General features: G+C 40.1%; 1 protein-coding gene across 2 annotated transcripts; it reads right to left on the bottom strand.

Moving 5' to 3' along the window:
• Positions 1 to 5,277: 5,277 nt before the first annotated feature.
• On the bottom strand, positions 5,278 to 15,782 carry C7H3orf85 (chromosome 7 C3orf85 homolog). Of its 2 annotated transcripts, none has more exons than XM_030020744.2 (4): positions 15,671 to 15,782; positions 8,188 to 8,336; positions 7,902 to 7,987; positions 5,278 to 6,049 (listed from the first exon to the last, which is right to left on the bottom strand). In XM_030020744.2, exons 1-4 carry the CDS (start codon positions 15,717 to 15,719, stop codon positions 5,971 to 5,973), a joined length of 363 nt encoding a protein of 120 aa, XP_029876604.1. In that variant the 5' UTR covers positions 15,720 to 15,782; the 3' UTR covers positions 5,278 to 5,970. The 2 variants fall into 2 exon arrangements, with proteins under 2 accessions (XP_029876604.1, XP_029876605.1); XM_030020745.2 differs by having other exon boundaries at positions 7,843 to 7,987; positions 8,188 to 8,324; positions 15,671 to 15,780.
• Positions 15,783 to 17,764: the final 1,982 nt, after the last annotated feature.

Genomic DNA, 17,764 nt, shown 5'->3' with positions numbered 1-17,764 from the left:
CAACTTGAAAAGATTCAGAGAAAACTTGCCTGGCCCAGGCTATCCAGTGAGCTTCTGAGACAAATGTAGTTATCTATTCCTCGTTCTCCTGGGACTCATTTCTTCCAATCAACCAGCTACAATGCAAATGATACAGCATTTTTGTGTGTTAATCTCTGCTTACTCATTAAGTGTTCTTCAAGAAACCGATTTTAGCAGGGTGTGCCTAATGTTTTCAGCATGTGTGCTGGTTGTCCCTTTCATTTCCAGGCATGCACTTTTAAGTTTTAGTTTAGACATGGAAAGGCAGGCTCTGCCCACCTCAAATAATTCCCTCTCCTTCATTGTCACTGCTCCCACTACTAACACAGCTTCAAAGCTTTCAGTGCGGGAAAGAGGGAGCTGGCAGACAAGCAATTCTCTGAAAATCCTTCAGCTTCTATTCCCGGTGTCAGACTAGCATGTCTTAATGACAAAGTCCATTGTTTCAAGGAAAGAGACTTTTTTGTAATTTTCTTATTTTGTAATTGCTGCTGCATATGCTGTTCCTGACACAGTTGACCTGATAGATCAGGGCAGACTGAACTTTTTAGTGAGGCACAGAGTAATCTCTGGTTGGTATAAACAGTACCTGTGGATATACTTTGGCTAGATATAATCCTTTGGCAATTAGTGAGGGAACGAAAATGGACTTTAGCCTGGAGCACACAGGATGAGAAAGGAGTAGGGAACTATGTAACCCTGAGTAATGAAAAGAGGGATTATTTTCATATTTGTACGAGAATTATTTCCACAGTCCACAAAATATAGTGACTCTGATTGAACTGTTTGTACGCTTAGCAAAAGGCAATTGTCCCACATGACATACGAGTAGAAGCATGGGTGGGGTATTTTTTTTCCCCCTTAGGTTCACTATGGTAAATAGTTATAAATAGACTCTTCCTCATTTCTGAAAGCACTTCTAAATTAAAAACAAAAAGTCAATACATGTAGCTTTGGTATAATGTAATGGTAGCTGCCTTCTGAGGTACTATAGCATAAATCAGACTGCATCCTGCCCATGGTGTAACGTGGGAAGGTATAGGTCCCATTCCATCAGAAAGTTTGTGGTAGATCTCTTGGCACTGAGCCTCCTACCTGTGGTTGTTTTCTTGTCCTTAGACAGTTCTACCTCCATTTTGAGAGTGCCAGACTAACTGCTTTCTCATAGCACCTTGAACAATCAGGCCTTGGATTTATGATAATAATATTGACAGCAATTGTAAGGATGTTTTTAAGCCTTCCCTGAACTAGCTCCCTGCTGCGCAGCAGCTTTCAATCACAACCAGGGCATAGTTGAATTATTCAGACAGGATCTCACATGCTTATTCAGTCTTGCCAAGGAGGCAGTGACTGGCATGAAATCACCTTAGCAGTGGTTGTATGACCGGGAGTAAGTAGCTGAATAAGAAGTGTCACTCCAAGCTGACTATCTTGTAACACCTTGTAGAGAAAGAAGCTTTTATGGGTCGACCCTAGAAGGCTGAAGTGCACCAGTCTGTCCCTTCTTCCTCCCCTATCCCTGCCTGGACTTACACTGGCATAGGGAAAGCTTGCTCCCCTAGGGAGGTGATGGTTAAATTCACATTACAGGGCTCAGTCAGTATTTGTTTCATCTCTAAGGCAGCCAGGCGCAGCACTCGGCCTGCCTAGTGCTGTGGTAGGCCGTGACTTTGGTCTGGACTCAAAGGGAACAGACATTTGCTGTGTCGCCACGTGTCGATCACCTTTGCAGATATCCAGCTTGATACCACCCAGCTCTCCTAAAAAGAGTTGTTACTCTTTTTCCAGCTAGTGGAAAGTAGACTCTGCGGGTTTGATGTCATCTTGTCTGAAAGATGTAGCTCTTCAACAGTCTTTGGGGCAGAACAGTAATTACTGATGTTTGTTTACTTAAGATAATAATCACATACAAAGAATGTTTTTTCTTTTCCTGAGTGAACTCTTCAATTTTGGATAATTTTCTATCTTTACATTCTAACTACTGATCTCATTGCTTCCTATGGATGATGCAAAACACTACTAATTTATCTTCTACTCTACACGGAGAGGTTACGGCAATGCACCTGTCTCAGGTGCGTGGTTTGTATATTTAATCAACCAACATAAAATTGCTTTGAACACAGCTCACTTTTGCTGGCATTGAGGATTACAGCAGCAGGTATAGATTAGATTAATATTTTGTCTCAGCTGTTTTGGCTTAAATTAAGAGAAGAGACGATCAAGCACAAAGCAAGTGCATAACAATAGTGCGATGCAAGCTCAGAAGGTTTATGCATTAAAATCATACGAGACCATGTTCATCGTATGAATTACCATAGTGATGAAGTAGTGTGTAGATCTTTCATTGAAAACCAGGTGCCACTGTTCTGTTTGTAGAAACCATTTCAGCTCATAAAATAAATTCTTCTTTCCCATTACCTCTATATAATCACCTCTTCTGCTGAGCTTATAGAAAACAGTGTATCTTGGTACTTATCCCACATTCAGCATTTGTAATGTGGGTTATATATAGGTTACTTGTGTTCTACAGCTTCCCCTATTTGCTTTGTTTGGAATGACTTGTTTTCCTCATTAAAAGAAAGCCTGTGGAGTATTAATCTTTTTCTTTACTTATTATTGGAGAGATGGGTTTTCTTATTTCTCCTGTCACATCAGACTACACTTGAATCTTTCATCTGGTTCTCTGACAAAGCCAGGCTCCTACAGTTGTGGTATTTGGGTAGGCACATGTTTATCCCCTATGTCTAGCTGCAGTAATTTTTTAACCTGTGGGCTGTTTTCAATTCAACTTGACAGAGCAGCAGAGATCGCAAAGGTAATTTGGTGGTTCTAAGCTTTGCAAAAGTAGGGATCCAAGAAGCTGAGGGAGTAAGCAAGTGCTCTGACTGAGGAAAGGGCTCCAGCATGATTCAGATCTGACTCGGCACTGGGGAAGCCACACGGGAGGGAGACCCTGTAAGTGCCTTGCCTGGGGAAGAGCTTCTGCTGGAGCTAGTAATCACCCATGAGATACTTGGGTATACTGATTTCTGTCATTCTGCTGATCTTAGATAGTCATCTTGCTCACATCACTCAGAAAAGAGTTGGAAACTTGGGACTGCTTGGTGGATGTTCTCCCGCATCCGTCCAGTTAACGTTTATATGGAGACAAACCTGACTTCGGCTTTCTGTGACTCCTCTTCCTCTCTGCCTATTACCCCTCTCCCCCAGGATCTCTGCTGTCTCTGGCCTAAGGGAGCTTTGGTGTTTGTGTGGGGTTTTTTTCCTCAACAAAGTTGCAGTATTCAGAAACTAGTCAGAGGAACTGCTCTCCATTGCACTGGAAGCAAAGAGCCTGTGTCCTGAGGCCTCTATTTCCACTCTCGTGACCAGCAGAGCTGTACTTGAATTCTTTTTAGTTTAGCCCTGTTCTTTAGATTTGTCATCTATAAGGTACTGCCTGTGTATCTGTGCTCTGTAGAAAAAGCAAGGAGATAAAACCTGTAGGTGGCAACATGAAGATATGTAGGAAAAGGCAGTAAAGAAGGGTACAAAGTTACTTGCGTTTAAGTGCTGAAGCAGTATGTAAAGCTAAATAAGGGGAGCAAATTCACAGGGTAAATATTTTTCCTGGTTATTAATAAATGCAGAGGAAGGAGTTTAACATTCAAATGCCTGTGAAAGCCATTTGCTCATTGTCATGAGTGGCATGTATTTTGATAACATGAAATAAGCACCTCATCTTCCACCGCTACTCATGCGTGCACAATTCTTCCCATTTAATTCAGCAAGACTAATTATCTGAATTAGTGACATTAGCTTGAAGCTACAGCTTCACAGATTGAGGCTCTGGCTTTCAGAACAACTTCTTTAAAGGAATTAGTCATGTCTAAGTACAACAGAACTGTCAAATTGCATCCCCTGGCTTTGTCTGATGTTTTGGTCACAAAGCCAGACTTATGCAAGACTGTCCTTGTGGCAATAGATTTAAGGCAGTGGTTATTCTAATTTTATGGCTCTGACAACCATAAAATGGCTCATAAAGGTTGGGCAGTTACCTCCACCAGCTGATAGTAGAGGAGGTAAGATGCACTTCGTTTTACCTTCCACCTCATTGGTGGACTTTGTCGTCTACACTCCAGGGATGCCTGTTGTCTGTTTGCAAATCACCTCCTGAACTAACTCCCATTTTGGTTTAACTTACCACACAGGCATGAAAACTGCAGCCAATTCTCAAGCAGATCCCAAACCCCTGCCTTGGCAGCGACAACGTCAATTAGAGAAGCAGGGCTGAAAACAGCAGCATTTCAGGAACTGATGCGCAAGTAGCTTGGGCATTGCTGCCTGCACAGCAGCAGTATCTCTGGGACAGCAAGGTGCTCAGGTGGAGGAGGCAGATCCTTTGATTTTTACTTTATATCCACTTAAAATAAAAGGCAATGCTTATCCTTCTAGTCCTGCTTTTTGCTATAAATTGAAGAGTTTCAGTAACTCTGTCCTGCCTGCACTGTTATTGAGGAAAATAGTGGAAGGTTTAGGGTCTGGAGCACTCGCTTATCCAAGGTCGAGCAGCACAGGGAAGGAGGACAGAAGGGACGGGTCATGGCTGTGTTTAACTAGTGAGATCTTTTAGTCTATACATCACTTGTCACCCCTTATCTTTGAATGAACTGTTCATAATTAAGTAGTATGACTGAAGATGTGAAATTCTACATGGCAAATACTGAACTTGCACTTCATTTATCTCTTTCAAGTGTTTAATGAATTTTCAGCTTCAGCTAATGAATAATGGCAATTGCAGGCCCATTGTCCTATGCAGGAAAAATAATAATGTCCTAGAGGATAGTTTCATACCTAGGAGCATGGTAGAGATTGCTGAAATGCCAGAATATGCTTTTTTTTTTTTTTTTTTTTTTTTTGAAGATCCAATGTTATCTTTGAATTCATTCTAGTCAGTATACAGTTCACATTCACAAAGAACCCTGAACACACAGCACACAGAACCTGGTCTTTGGGGATAAAAAGTGAGCAAAAATTGCCTGCCTTTACCTACCCTGCCCTTAAGGTTACTATACATTAAAGTTTCCCCAACAGGTCCTCTTTGTCCATACAGAAATTTTGACCAGGGTTGAAAGTTTTTAATTGCTAGCAGTATATTAATAACACATAGAAGAAATGTGGGACCCCAATCCTTTCTTCAAAGATGTCCTGAAATAAAGTAGGTTAATGGATAGGAATGGGGAAACTTCCAGACTCAAGAAGTTGGCATAAAGAATATTTTGTCATCACCGCTTTTATTAGGAAAAGGAGCCATGAATAAGTGTTTCCACCAGCTCTAACTTCCATGGAGCAAGAAAAAGGAGTTCATGGTGGTAGCTGTGGCTTTGGTTGGTTTTGGCATTCAAGACCAAGTACAGAAGTTTAAATGTGGAAAGCAAAGCATACACATGATATGGATGTATACTATAATACCTACTAATTTGACCCCAGTACTTGAAAAAATGGAAATGCACTTGAAGTACAGAAGTATACTCTTCTTACTATCCAAACCTGGAGCAAACTTCTTTTACCCACCTAAAGTGACTGATTTCCATTTCTTAATTGTGTCTCAAAAATGTAGCTAAAGAAAGACACTGAGAAATATAAATGTTGTTTTCAGTCACAGAAGCAGGAATGCACATTTAAAAACAATTGTTTAGTCAAAAAGAGTTTTACCTGAGAACACGGGGGGGGGGGGGGGTAATTAATCTGCTAAAAGTTAATGGTTGCCTTGTCTTCAACTTCTTATTCTATTTACCATGACTTACTTACATCTCACTTCTACTTATGAATATACAATATGTGGTATTGAGAGAATTAGTGTTTTAATTTTTAGACAGTGGGATGAGATAAAGTAATCTTATCAAATACATAATGGCAAATACATAACATGCCATATCCTAATATGGCCAGATATGAGATGTGTAGGATTTAATAGCTTATCCTTGTCTGTTGCTGGAGGTGAATCCCAGACTGCTGCAGCATATCCATGTAAGATCTGATGTTGTTGCTAGAAAAGATGGAATAAATTGCTTTTAGAAAAATTTTGCAAAATTAATTTAAAGATCCTGTCAGCAGCGCCAGTCTTCAGAACTGCAAGCTTTTGCAGATGTTTTCTTCTGGAAGTACAGCTCCCGAACCAGATTCCTGTATATGCTGTATAGGCTTGCTTTTCTTGGCCATCTTGGAAATATCACTAATCATGAATAAGGTTGAAAATCATTGTTTTACTTGATCCATAATGTTTTTTGTAACTTCTAGCTTGATGTCTTTCCTACTATATGCTTTCATAAAAACTCTGGATGTTAATTTCTGTCATATTAGCATTGGGAAGTTTATTTCAGTCTGGGAGTTAACCAGCCTCCCTCTGAAATCATAAACATGCTTCACTGGAAGTGCCTATAAATGTGTTTCTGTAAACTGGCTTTAATCCTGTCATATGACAATCATAAGGATTATCATTCTGGAGGCATAACTCATCTTGCAGTATGCCTGGCAGCTGTCAGGATCACAGCCTTCAGACACATGTATTGGACAACTAATAATTAGACGCAGTTAGGCATTTTCTATCTGAATAATTATTCTGATGGAAAAGACAGGGTGGGTTTTTTCCAGAAAACTGAGTAAAGTGTCTTCAGGTAACTTCAGATTTGTCATAAGGTAGAAGTGACTGCTGCTAGCCAAGAAAGCTGCTGCCCATATCAGTATCAGAAATTGTGAGAGAATATCCTGGTGCTTCCTTCCAGTAGCCCAAGGGCGCCAGCTGAAGGCTTGGCAGGAGGGCAGGGAAATTGTGACTTTTAACTATTCTCTTCTATTTTGCTTCTGCTCAGAGTGAGTGAAACTGGTATCACCTTTCAGGTGGAACAGCCCTAGAAAGCTCAGTCTGAGACTCTCCAAATCAAATTCTTATTTTATTAAAAAAAAAAAAAAAAAGTGTTTTTTAAAAGCCACGTTTCAAAATGAAACTTTGTGATCACTTTCAAAAAGAAAGCTACTTTTAAGTCAGTAAAATTCAAAGCATGTTCAATTCAAAGTATATTATGAGAAGAAGTCTACCCATTTTCCTATTGGTGGTTACAGTCAGACTGATCAGATTGCTATGTCTTAGTAACTATTTTAAGCACTGAAACTTGAAGTTGTATGAGTTTAGTTCTACCCACTCCTGTCCATTTCAAAGGACTGCAGTATCTTCGTATGAAAAGTGTTTTGCAGGAATAATGTGTGTATTCTGCATTGTGCTTGTCAAACTGAATCATTTAGCAATTGTCCCCTAAATTTGACAAAATTATGTCCCAAAAAGGTGTATGTTTTAGCACAGTTCTAAACAATTTCTCTATGACCATTTGAGACACTTCATGTACTTGTGTCCTGATCTATAAATACTGGATTTACCAACTGCTATGTCTCTTTTTCTGTTTTGTTCTACTGAAATTTTATTCTACACTGACTACAGTTTTGTTAATGAAATAGATGGGGTTTTTTATCTTCTATTTTTCTCCTTGGGAATTGCTTTGTCTGCTTTTTAAATCAACTGTGTAGGATATATTGCTGCAGTTTAGCTTCTGTGGACTTTTAAAAAGATATATATTCTTTAAGCTTTTAATGAATTCTTCCAAAACATACTTAAAAAAGAACTTGCCACAATAAAATGACCACATTTAAATAACTATAAAACTTGGACAGCAAAAACAAATCTTCTTTAATTATTCAAGACATCTCTTATAATCAGGTTTGTTAATGTGTCAAGTTATGCCACTAGGACCTACTGCCAGCAGTCTTATATTGGTCAATTTTACTTACTTAGGCACACGCATGCGTTTTGACTCTATGAAATGCTCTGTTGAGAAACCCCATCGTACCACGCAATCGAAGGATCAAAGGCAAAAGAACCCAAGTCCATGTAGTATTGTGCTGTGTCTCTCAAAGCTGTCCATGACTCACTAACCTGAAGTAGATCAAAACAGAAGAGAATATTCTGAGCTTTGATACTGAATAAATGCAGTGTGTGACAACTGAGTGACCTTGCCTGTGCTGATAAATTGGAAAGATTTCTTCCCTTGCCCCAAAGGGTTGCTACTACGTGTTAATCCGAGACCTGTGCTTTCTTTTTTTCAATAGATGCTGCAAGATGATGGAAGAAAATACCTGTTCTGCCCCAATATATCCCCATGCATACTGGCTGCTGCTTGTGTCCCAGTAGTTCTGAGAATATGGTATCTGTCGTTTAAGTCGTATAAATTGATTTGCTGATTCTTCTGTCAGAAAAGGTGCTCCAAGGACACCTGAAATGGAAACTGAGAAATATTTGTAATATCAGAAAAATCTTTCAGAATGTGCACTTCAAAAAACATATTTATACCTAATGACCGTGTCTTTGGACCTGTAGTTTATTTAACAGAAATCAAAGATGGTCCTACCGTATATCTTCAGAAAGACTTTTTTTTTTTTAAGCCTGAAGTTAATAAAACAGCTGCTATAAATCATTATTTTGCTGTTGAATCCAAAGTTAATAAAGTTACAATCAAATTAAGGTACTAATTTATTTTCAATACAAGATTTTGTGACTGAAAAAACCTTAGGCTGGAATTGCACTAGTCTCAGGTGTGCTGAGAAGTCTAAAGTTTTTTAAAAAAACCCTAAACGTACCTATGAATTTAACTATGCTTTCTAAAACTCCCGGTTTAGATGTAGAATTTATTCTTATTAGTAGTGGCATGGAAATTGCATGCATGGAAATTACTCTCTGAGCAAAAGATACTGCACTTCTATTCTTGTTATCGCATTGCTTTAGACAGCTTTTGAGGTCCCCCCAGATGCAGAAGTACTTCTTGCAGATCTTCTTGAAATAACCATTCTGCTCAAGAAAAAGGGCTGAATTCCTCACTAACTTCATATGAAAGGTCCTGGTACAGGAAAAAAGTCTTGTCTTTTTAGTCTCCCATGTTTGAGACATAAATTCATTTGAGGCTAAACTGGTCTGAAATAGCATGTCAGTCCAAATAGTACAATTTTAAATGAACTGCTGATTAAGTTGAAACTCAGATACGTCAGCCAAGCTGAGGCCAGTGTCTGTAAACACCTGTGCTCCAATTTAGTGAAGTGGGTTTAAATGGACACCTGAGAGTGACCTGCACATACTTGGTACAGATGGGCCAAGAACTTGAACCCTCATCTATCGTGTCTTACAATGGGAGCTCAGCAGGGCAAGCTAGTGCCTCGCTAACAGCTCTCTAATGCCCTTATTCCTGAATTTCTAGGGGGAAAAGCTAACTGAGAATGTCAAATGTTTGCTTTCATGTGCAATGCTCAGCTGAATCCAGTTCACTTGCTATTATTACTAGCTTTGCTGATCAGCTGCAATATGGTCACTCTTTAGTTTTTTAAATAGAAGAAAGAGTATGCTGAATACATATAGGTAGCAGATATGTGAGCTAGAGTATTCACTGCTCCTTTTCACTTTGTTTTTTTTCAAAGTCAAAAAATGCTTGAAAAGAAGGTGAGAAAATGCTTGATTATACAGTAAGAAACAACAAAAAAGTGAAGGCTGTTGTCATCTTCACTCTTAACAAAGACACAAAATAGTACTTTAGAAAATTTACTTAGCAAGCAATGACAGTCCCAGTAGTTCCTTCCTACTTCAGTTTCTTCAGATTCCAAGTTACTATAATCAGAAACTAGAGGCAGAAATTTTGGGGTAGGGAGTTTTCAAAGAATACCATCTTTAAAATGTTAACTCCTCCATGGAAAAAAACTGAGTTCAGACATTTGATGTGAAGACTCTTGTTGTGTGAACTCCTTTTTTCCTTAGGGAACTGAAGAATAGCTATTTCTGTACTTCAGAAAACAAGTAAGATTTTGGTTTGGGGAAGAAAAAAATATATTTTTTGCATTTGTCTATTAAGCTGCTACACTTCTGTTCCAGAGCTGCACAAGATAAAACTAAGCTCATGCCAAATTTCATTATTTCTCTGGCAATTTACTATTATACAGTAGAAAATCTATGAGCTGTTAACTTCCCTTTAGTGAATCAAGGGGTAGGGGTGTATTAAATATTTTTTCAAGCTCATGATTATATTTCTGGACTGAGATAACTGAACTGGGATCAGAAATCAGCTCAGTAACAGGCTTCACTTTTGTTCAAATGTATATATTATTAGTAAGGGCCATTAAACATTAAATTTTATCACCAATATGTGCTCTGGCCTTCCAGCTTCACAGTGAGCTAGAAAAAAAGATCATTAAGCAGCTCTTCTTTTTGTGTTTCTTTTCCTCACAGCCAGCATCTTCAGAAAATGAGCTTGTTGTTCCGCTGGTGGGATGGTGAGGTGTTGTCTTGGCTACTCTGGCGCAGAGTGCTGCGATTTAAGGGTATGAACTTTAAATTTTTAATATACAGTTTGCTCTGGCTGCACCTGTATCCAATGACAAATGCCACCCCTAACCATACTGAATACTCACTTTAATCAAAGTGCACTTGCCTGCTCCAAGGGGTGGCAGTGGTGGCAGCTCTGCTCTTGGCTTCTTTTGTCACTGGTGACACCCAGTTCTTGTTCTTTTCTAGCTGCTCTCTCAAATCCTTCCACATCTCACCTTTAGCACCTGGGAGCCATCTCTGCAGGGCTTGTCCCTAGCTGCTGGGCACTCCAAAGATGCATAAGTACCAGAAATAAATCAGGTAAGTGCCTTTATATTCAAGCTAATCCTTCAGGGTTAGTTCATTCTCTCTTCATCTTACTGTAAGGATCATTATACGTCTCTGAATGGGGCAAACTTCATTCACCTCCAGAAGAACTCTAGTGAGACCATTTCTAAGTGAAACCAGAAACAGTCCTGTTGGTCTTTCACTGGGATTACACAGACAAGCAGAGTTGCACATTTGCTTGTGCTCTGGCAGAGCTCAGAGAAAGCAAGGTCTTAAAGCTCTAATGTAGACCTGGGGGCATCAGAGCAGATGTCTCCCTCTGAGTAGCCCCTCTGAGTACAGTGTATAGTCTTCAGCAAGTAACCTTCATCTTGCCTCAATTTAAGTTTCTCAGACTGGGTGTAATTTTCCCCACCTTTTGAACGGCTTAGTAAAAGACTGTGGAAGAGTTTGTTGCTTGGGTAGGTGATTTATAAACACAGGCTATTCCTGAAGTACTGCAGCTCTCCATCTTGCAGAAGACTAGCACAGAAAACAGGAAAGTGGAGTTTCGGCACACCTGGGTGTGAGACTAGAGAGAGCTAGGAACAGGTGGGTAATGTTAATGAAATGGCTTACAGAGCATAAAATTGAGCTGAAAAAAGATGAAGAGTTTCAAATTCTAGTTAGTGAAACAAAGTTAAACTCACTGTGAAGAGCAGTCAGATATATTGTATGTTAATATTTTTCTTCACTACTGTTTTCCCTCTTTTCTCTTAGATAAATATGTTACCTGAAAAGCACATTTAGGGATTAATGGCCCAAAGGGGAAATAGGAGGAATGTGTTTGGGGAGTGAACTATTGCAGGGGCTGTATCAGCTGTTACCAGTTAGAGTGTTTCCTTTCATCATCTCTTGAAGATTCACTCAGTGTTCTCATATGAAAAGCAAATTATAGAAAAAATTGGCTGGTTTTAGCAAGCAGATGCTTAGCTCAGGTAATTATTGCCTTCAGCAGGTAGTTTTGTCTATCCTGCACACCTAAACAGACTGTCCAGAGGGAAAACTATTAGTAATCATTACTGTTATGGTGCCTTCTGAGCATCTCATTTTGTAAACTGGTATAAGACTAAACTTGAGAGAGGGAAGATGATGGTAGAACCTTGTCATCTTTGCCAAGATAACAAATGTGTACTTAATCCAGCATTGACTATTAAAAAAAAAAAAATTTATGAAAAAGGCATATCAAATAGCTTGGAATGTCAAGGTGATAATAAAAAAGTATTACAGTATCGCAAGCAAACTGCACTTAAAATATAAAATCAACCTGCATAGATCTTAAATTATTGTGCATTAAAATCTCTTCATACTAGACTCAAATGGAAGCTTAACTCTATTGTGCGAGGACAGATTTCTAGAAAGCAAGGTATTTAGCTGGGTGCAACTGCAAAATCTTCCCAGGAAGACATCTTTTTTCTATTGGCTGAATGTGCAATGATCCACTTCATTACACAATCAAAAAGGTGACTATGGGATTAAATCTGACACCTTTGCCTACTTAGGCACCCATTGAATTGATATGCTTTTTATTTTTTAAAAGCTAAGCAGTACGAGCCATTGTGTGCTTAGCAGTCTTTGGGGAGAGCAGGCAAGCCACCATTTGCATGTCTAATGGCAGAGTTAAATGATAAGAAGACAAACCTTTAAAGTTGCTTTAGTATAGTATATGCTTCCCCCCTGCACCACAGGGAGCTTTTTTTTATCTAGATCCAGCAGGATAAGTGGTGAGGAGCAATCTCAAGGCTTAGGACCAAAATTTATCCCTGGTGTGCATCTACCACAGGGAAAAGTGGTTTATGTCTGACTTACTGTGATATTTACAAAAAAAATTGACAATTACTTAGCAATACTTCAGTCTCTCTCTGTGCACATTTTCATATAAACTGGAGCTATTTGTTTCTTTTCCTAGTTTCTGAAGACTATTGCAAATTTCTGACAACCTGAAAACCCATTGCTGAAGTTATTTATATCAATGGAATTTAAATGTCAAAAGTTGGCAATTGCTCTGGCTCCTTTCCTTTTAGTCTAATAACTCTTCTTATTATCGGGTTTGGTGATTGTCTGGTCAAAATGTCAGCTCACAGGGGTAAGGCTGCTGGTCTTATCAGCACTTTAGGACAGAGCTTGGACAGAGGCTAGACTTGGACAGAGCTAAACTTCAACCTTGGACACTTTAACCTTGCTGAGGTGGCTGGTGCTGACGTGTTGGGAACTTTGAAAAAGTAAATCAAATGCTGCAGCTCAGGTTTGTTTCTTAAAGTTAGAAATGAACTAGAATGCCCCACCCCACCCTCACCCCCACCATGCTTCAGCTATCTAACTTTCTAAATCCAGAAAAGATTCACAAAGCCAGACCCCAGGACTTGGTCCGAGGATTCAAATACCTCAGCGCAACAGTGCAAGCACTGAAAGAAAAGTGTGGAAGCAGCTGGTTTTCTCTTCACTGAAGTATTTCTCTAGGTTATATGGCACTCCATGGATATCAAGATGTGGTTATCTGTCAGTACTTTGTGTACATTGGTGGATTGCGGCAGGGATAGGCTTTTGGATTCTGCAGGCCACCTCTGGGCCACATGTCACCTTTTCTCAGCTGAAAAGTACAATTACATTAAAGTCAAACACCTGCATATTGCTTTTTCAAATGGTGAAAAAGAAATGTGTGTATGGACATTGGCTATGTATCCCGAAGTGTTTGGATGATAACAGGCCTTAAAATAAAATTAAATCGGTTAGATTTGCTAATACCTGTCAACAGCAAAATTTAAAGTCATTGATTGTTAAGTGGTTCATATCACCCAGTCTTTGAAATTTTGGTCTCATCTGTTTATTTTTAAAGCTTGAAGTACAGTAGTCTCTATTATTTGACAATTCTTAATTTTACAGCACAGGACACGAGCTCTCTGGCTCAAGAGATGAAAGCTCAGTCATTAGCAATCGTTAGAACTACAGCATCAGCCTCTTTCCCTCATCAGTAAAGGCAGACAAGTTACAGACACTTAATGCAGAATTAGGTATTGAACGTATTGCTGGTGTGATGCCAGGGGTCAGGAAAGTTGTCAGGTATGGGTAAATAGCAAGGCAATTTGGCAAAAATCCTAGATAATTCTAGGGAAGGAACTACTTGCCCTGCAGCAAAGTATTAAAGAAAGCATTGGTCCATTGGTCCCCCTCAGTGGGTCCTGGTGAAATTTCCTTCCTAAATCCATATGTGGCCATCAGTTTAACCTTGAGCGAATGGGCAAGACACCCTCATCAGAGATCTAAGAGACTTCAGTAATGATCCCAGTGCCAGGACCCCACACTCTTGTACCCCATCCCTTTCTGCTGCACTCTGCAGAGGCTAATGAAAAGGTCCAGCAAACAGCCCAGAAAGCCTATGCCCAGAGGTGTGAAGATGGCTTATTATGGGGATGATTTATAGCAGCTGAGTCAAGGGTGTGATGAAGGGTCCAGTTCTCATTAGTGAGTCTTACAGCCTCTGTTTTAATTCACTACCACCTTGACCATTGTTGAAAGCATTCACAATTAATGAAAAACTGAACTGTTTGTGATCAATGGAACTTTTAAGAGCTCATTAAAAATCAGTAATAAATACTTCTTCCTGCCTTTTGAAGAAAGGAACCTGGGAAAGAGGACAAACAAGGGTGTTAGGAAAGACTCACATAAGGGAGATGAAAGAAAAGGTAAGTCTTCCAAAAGGAGGGGCAGCAGGCTGCTGTGCTCCCAGCTTGGCTTCAGGTGACACTGCTTGTGTCATGATGGCCTTCAATGGAAAGGAGGTGAGGTTCAGGAAGACAGACAAGTACCCAGGAATAGTCCAAGCTCAGGTGCACAGCAGATCAGGAAGTACAAATAAGGGGAAAGGAATTTTTCTAGATGAGCTTTAACTTGCAGAAGAGAGAAAGGCCCTTTCCATCTCCTTCCCTCCCTGCAGAGCCTCGCTGCAGCCAAAAATTAGGGTCATAGGACAAGGAAGAGGATTTGGCGCATAAGAGAGAGTATACCTGACTGTGGTCCCAATTCACAAAACACCTTTTTATTAATCCATGATAAAGCATTGGCTAATTCTGTCTACCTCATTTTGCCTTAGCTCTTCACATCATGTATTTACTGTATGTGTGCTGGAGCACTCAGATCTAAGAAATGCTTTTAATGCACACATGGATGGAGCATCTTTCCATGATGCGGGCAATCACCTGAGAAGTCAACAGTCACTTACTGCCTGCCTGGTTTGTTCTAATTTAATGAGGATTAAATTATTCTCACAGCATGTGCATCACTGCTCATTGACCATACCAGCCTGTGCTGCTTTGGGAAGAGCATTCTTTCAGCCTTGCTGATGTTGCAGCCCTGCCCCATCCATTTTCACTCTGGTTCAAGTTTTACAGGGCGAGTCTTGATTTTAGGTGCCCTGGTTGCAGGGTGCTGTGAAGGTTCAATAATCAGACAGCCTGAGGCCTTTAAAAAAATCAGTCTCCTTAAGCAATTCAAATCAGACATCCCAGAAATCACTTGTGAAATAGATCATTGGGGGTCCTTATAAATGCATGTGAAATTGTTTCTTACAAACAATAAAAGTTGAGATCAGAGTAATGTTTAGGGAAGATTCCAGAAAAAGAACATTAAGTCTTTCTACAATTTTAACAGTTCAGGAAATCATCCTGTAAGAATTCCTTTTGCTCAGGAATGCATCCTCGCTCCTCATACCTGAGGGGTTGAGCAGTAAGAGATTCAAAAGTAGTCATGAGGAACAGAATCAAGACTGTATTTCACAGAATTTGCTATGCAGTCTTGTGCTCACCCACTCTCCCATATGTCCCTGCTGCAGTGATTTCCAGTTAATTCTATTCTATCAGAGCTGTTCCGGTGGCAAGACGGGGTTTTTTGCTAGCTGACTATTTAATAAGCCAGAAGGGAATGACATGAGACAGGGTGCCAGGCACTTACCTGTAAACAGCAGAGCAGACACCAAAATTTGAAACATTTTCAGAGACATGGCAAATTATCCAGAAAGCGTTGCCTTTGTAAAGCAGAGGCAGTCATACGGTTTTATACTTTGTTTTCTTTAGGTTTATAAATCATTTACCAGATACCTGTAAATCGTTGGTGCAGGCAGAGGGCAGGGTACAGTGCTTGCTTAGTTCAGATTTGTCCTATATGCCTCTGTTTGTACACTTTGGACTTTGCAAGCTGAGCCTCTAATGAGCCATGATGGCTCATTACTGTGTGGAAGCATTAACTTGTCCATAAGCTTTATAATGCAAAATAGCACATTGGGCTTGTTCTGTGCTGCTGAACAGGCAAGTGTCTGTGAGCCAGTCTTCTGCATGATTGTTTTCTTCTTATTGTGGTAATGGGCGTGAGCGGTTTATAGTCTGATGCGAATATGAATGGCGGGAAATGGTGTTTGAATCTACCTGCTCTGAGTAGTGTCTAAGTAGACAGTATATTTTAGCTGTGTAATGCTTGGGCTGAGGAAAATAAACCTATGATAAAACTGACCAAGAAAGTACTAGGGCAGGGAAGGAGAGAGGGAGTTGCATTCCTGCCCTGAACCAGGCAGAGGTCCCTGGGTCTCTCGTTGCCTTCTGCTGGTGTCGAGACTCTGTAGCGTGGGACACTATGAGTTCATGCTGTCGTACTTTTCCCACCTCTCCGGTTAGGCGTTGCGTTTCTATGTGCAACTCGCTGTCGGTAACAGCTGTCCTACTGCAGACCATTTTACCTTCATAAGCTCACCTACACTGATGACAACTGACCACAGAAATGCTGAGGTTTGTCACATGTTGAGGTGGGTTGATATGCAGTTCACCAGCACAGGCATGTGTGTACTCAAAGGTTTTTACGTCAGGGAATTAAACCTTGCTGATGTTACAGGTCAGGGACCAGACCCCATGCTGATGGGCAGTCGTACTTCAATCTTACGCTTACAGTGAGAACCATTCAGTCTAGACAGTGGATGGAGGAAAGGTTTGTTGGGAAGTAAAAGAGCACTTAGTTATTTAATTACAGTGCCTTATAGTTTTTGTCATTACACATTGGTGGGCAGGAGGGGAGACTATTGAACAGCAGGTCTAGCAGTGGAATCCTTAACTTTGCAGTAGGTCACTTTACAACTTTAGTATTATTTTAGCATTGTTCTAAAAAAAAAAAAAAAAAAAAATCAATCAAAACCACCTAGCAAATTATGCATGGAGGCAGGTGCTCTGCACTCTGGTGCCATGTTAACAACAAATATTAATTATCTAAACTTACAATTAGCTTTCTCCATCTCTGAGCTACTAAATTAAATGTTAGATGTCAGCATTTTTGTGCACCTGCATAAAAGGTGTAAGGCCTGGGACATTTGCCAATGGGTGACAGAGATGGCTGTGACAGACAAGCTCTCAAGAACTGTAGATCCCCTAGAAATAAGTTCCAGGAAAGCATACAAGTTATCCTTTTATTTCACAAACTTTTCTGGGCCATCTTTTCCAGCCTCTTCCGTATTTCTCTCTTACCTGGACCTGCCTTTTTATTGCAGTTCCTCTCCCATGGGTTTTTCCTCCCAGTTCATAGTATAATGTATGGAAGAACATGTTGGCATGTCACTTTATATTTATTGCAGTTATCTCTTCTTTACTGTGCAGTCTGCTCTTAGAGAAAAGTGCTAGTGATATGGCCTAGGCCAAAAGAGACAACAGCAGCCAGTAAGACTTCACTGCTACCTGGGAGCACATCACAGTGGGTCATGCTGGACTGGCAACACAGACCCAAGACAACTACTCCTCCTATCTCATCTTAGGAAGCAAGGGAATGAGATGAGAAAGTTTTTTTCTTAGGAACAGGAGTTGAAAAAATGATAAAACAATTAGACAGAGGCCACAGATCCCAACTGACCCTGAGAATCCTAACTCCAGGCTCCCAGAACCTAAAAGCTCATCCTTCTTCTTGCAGTTTCCAAATAAAAGCTGTCATGTGCTGGAGAATATGACTTGTCTATATCCTTTACTGATGAAGCCTTAACTCTGTTATAGGAAAAGACCTCACTGAGAGGTGCAG

This window comes from Aquila chrysaetos, chromosome 7, assembly GCF_900496995.4.
Source record: "Aquila chrysaetos chrysaetos chromosome 7, bAquChr1.4, whole genome shotgun sequence".
NCBI classification, from domain to species: domain Eukaryota; kingdom Metazoa; phylum Chordata; class Aves; order Accipitriformes; family Accipitridae; genus Aquila; species Aquila chrysaetos.
The sequence above is the reverse complement of the archived record's forward strand: the minus strand, read 5'-3'. Positions and strand labels throughout refer to the sequence as shown.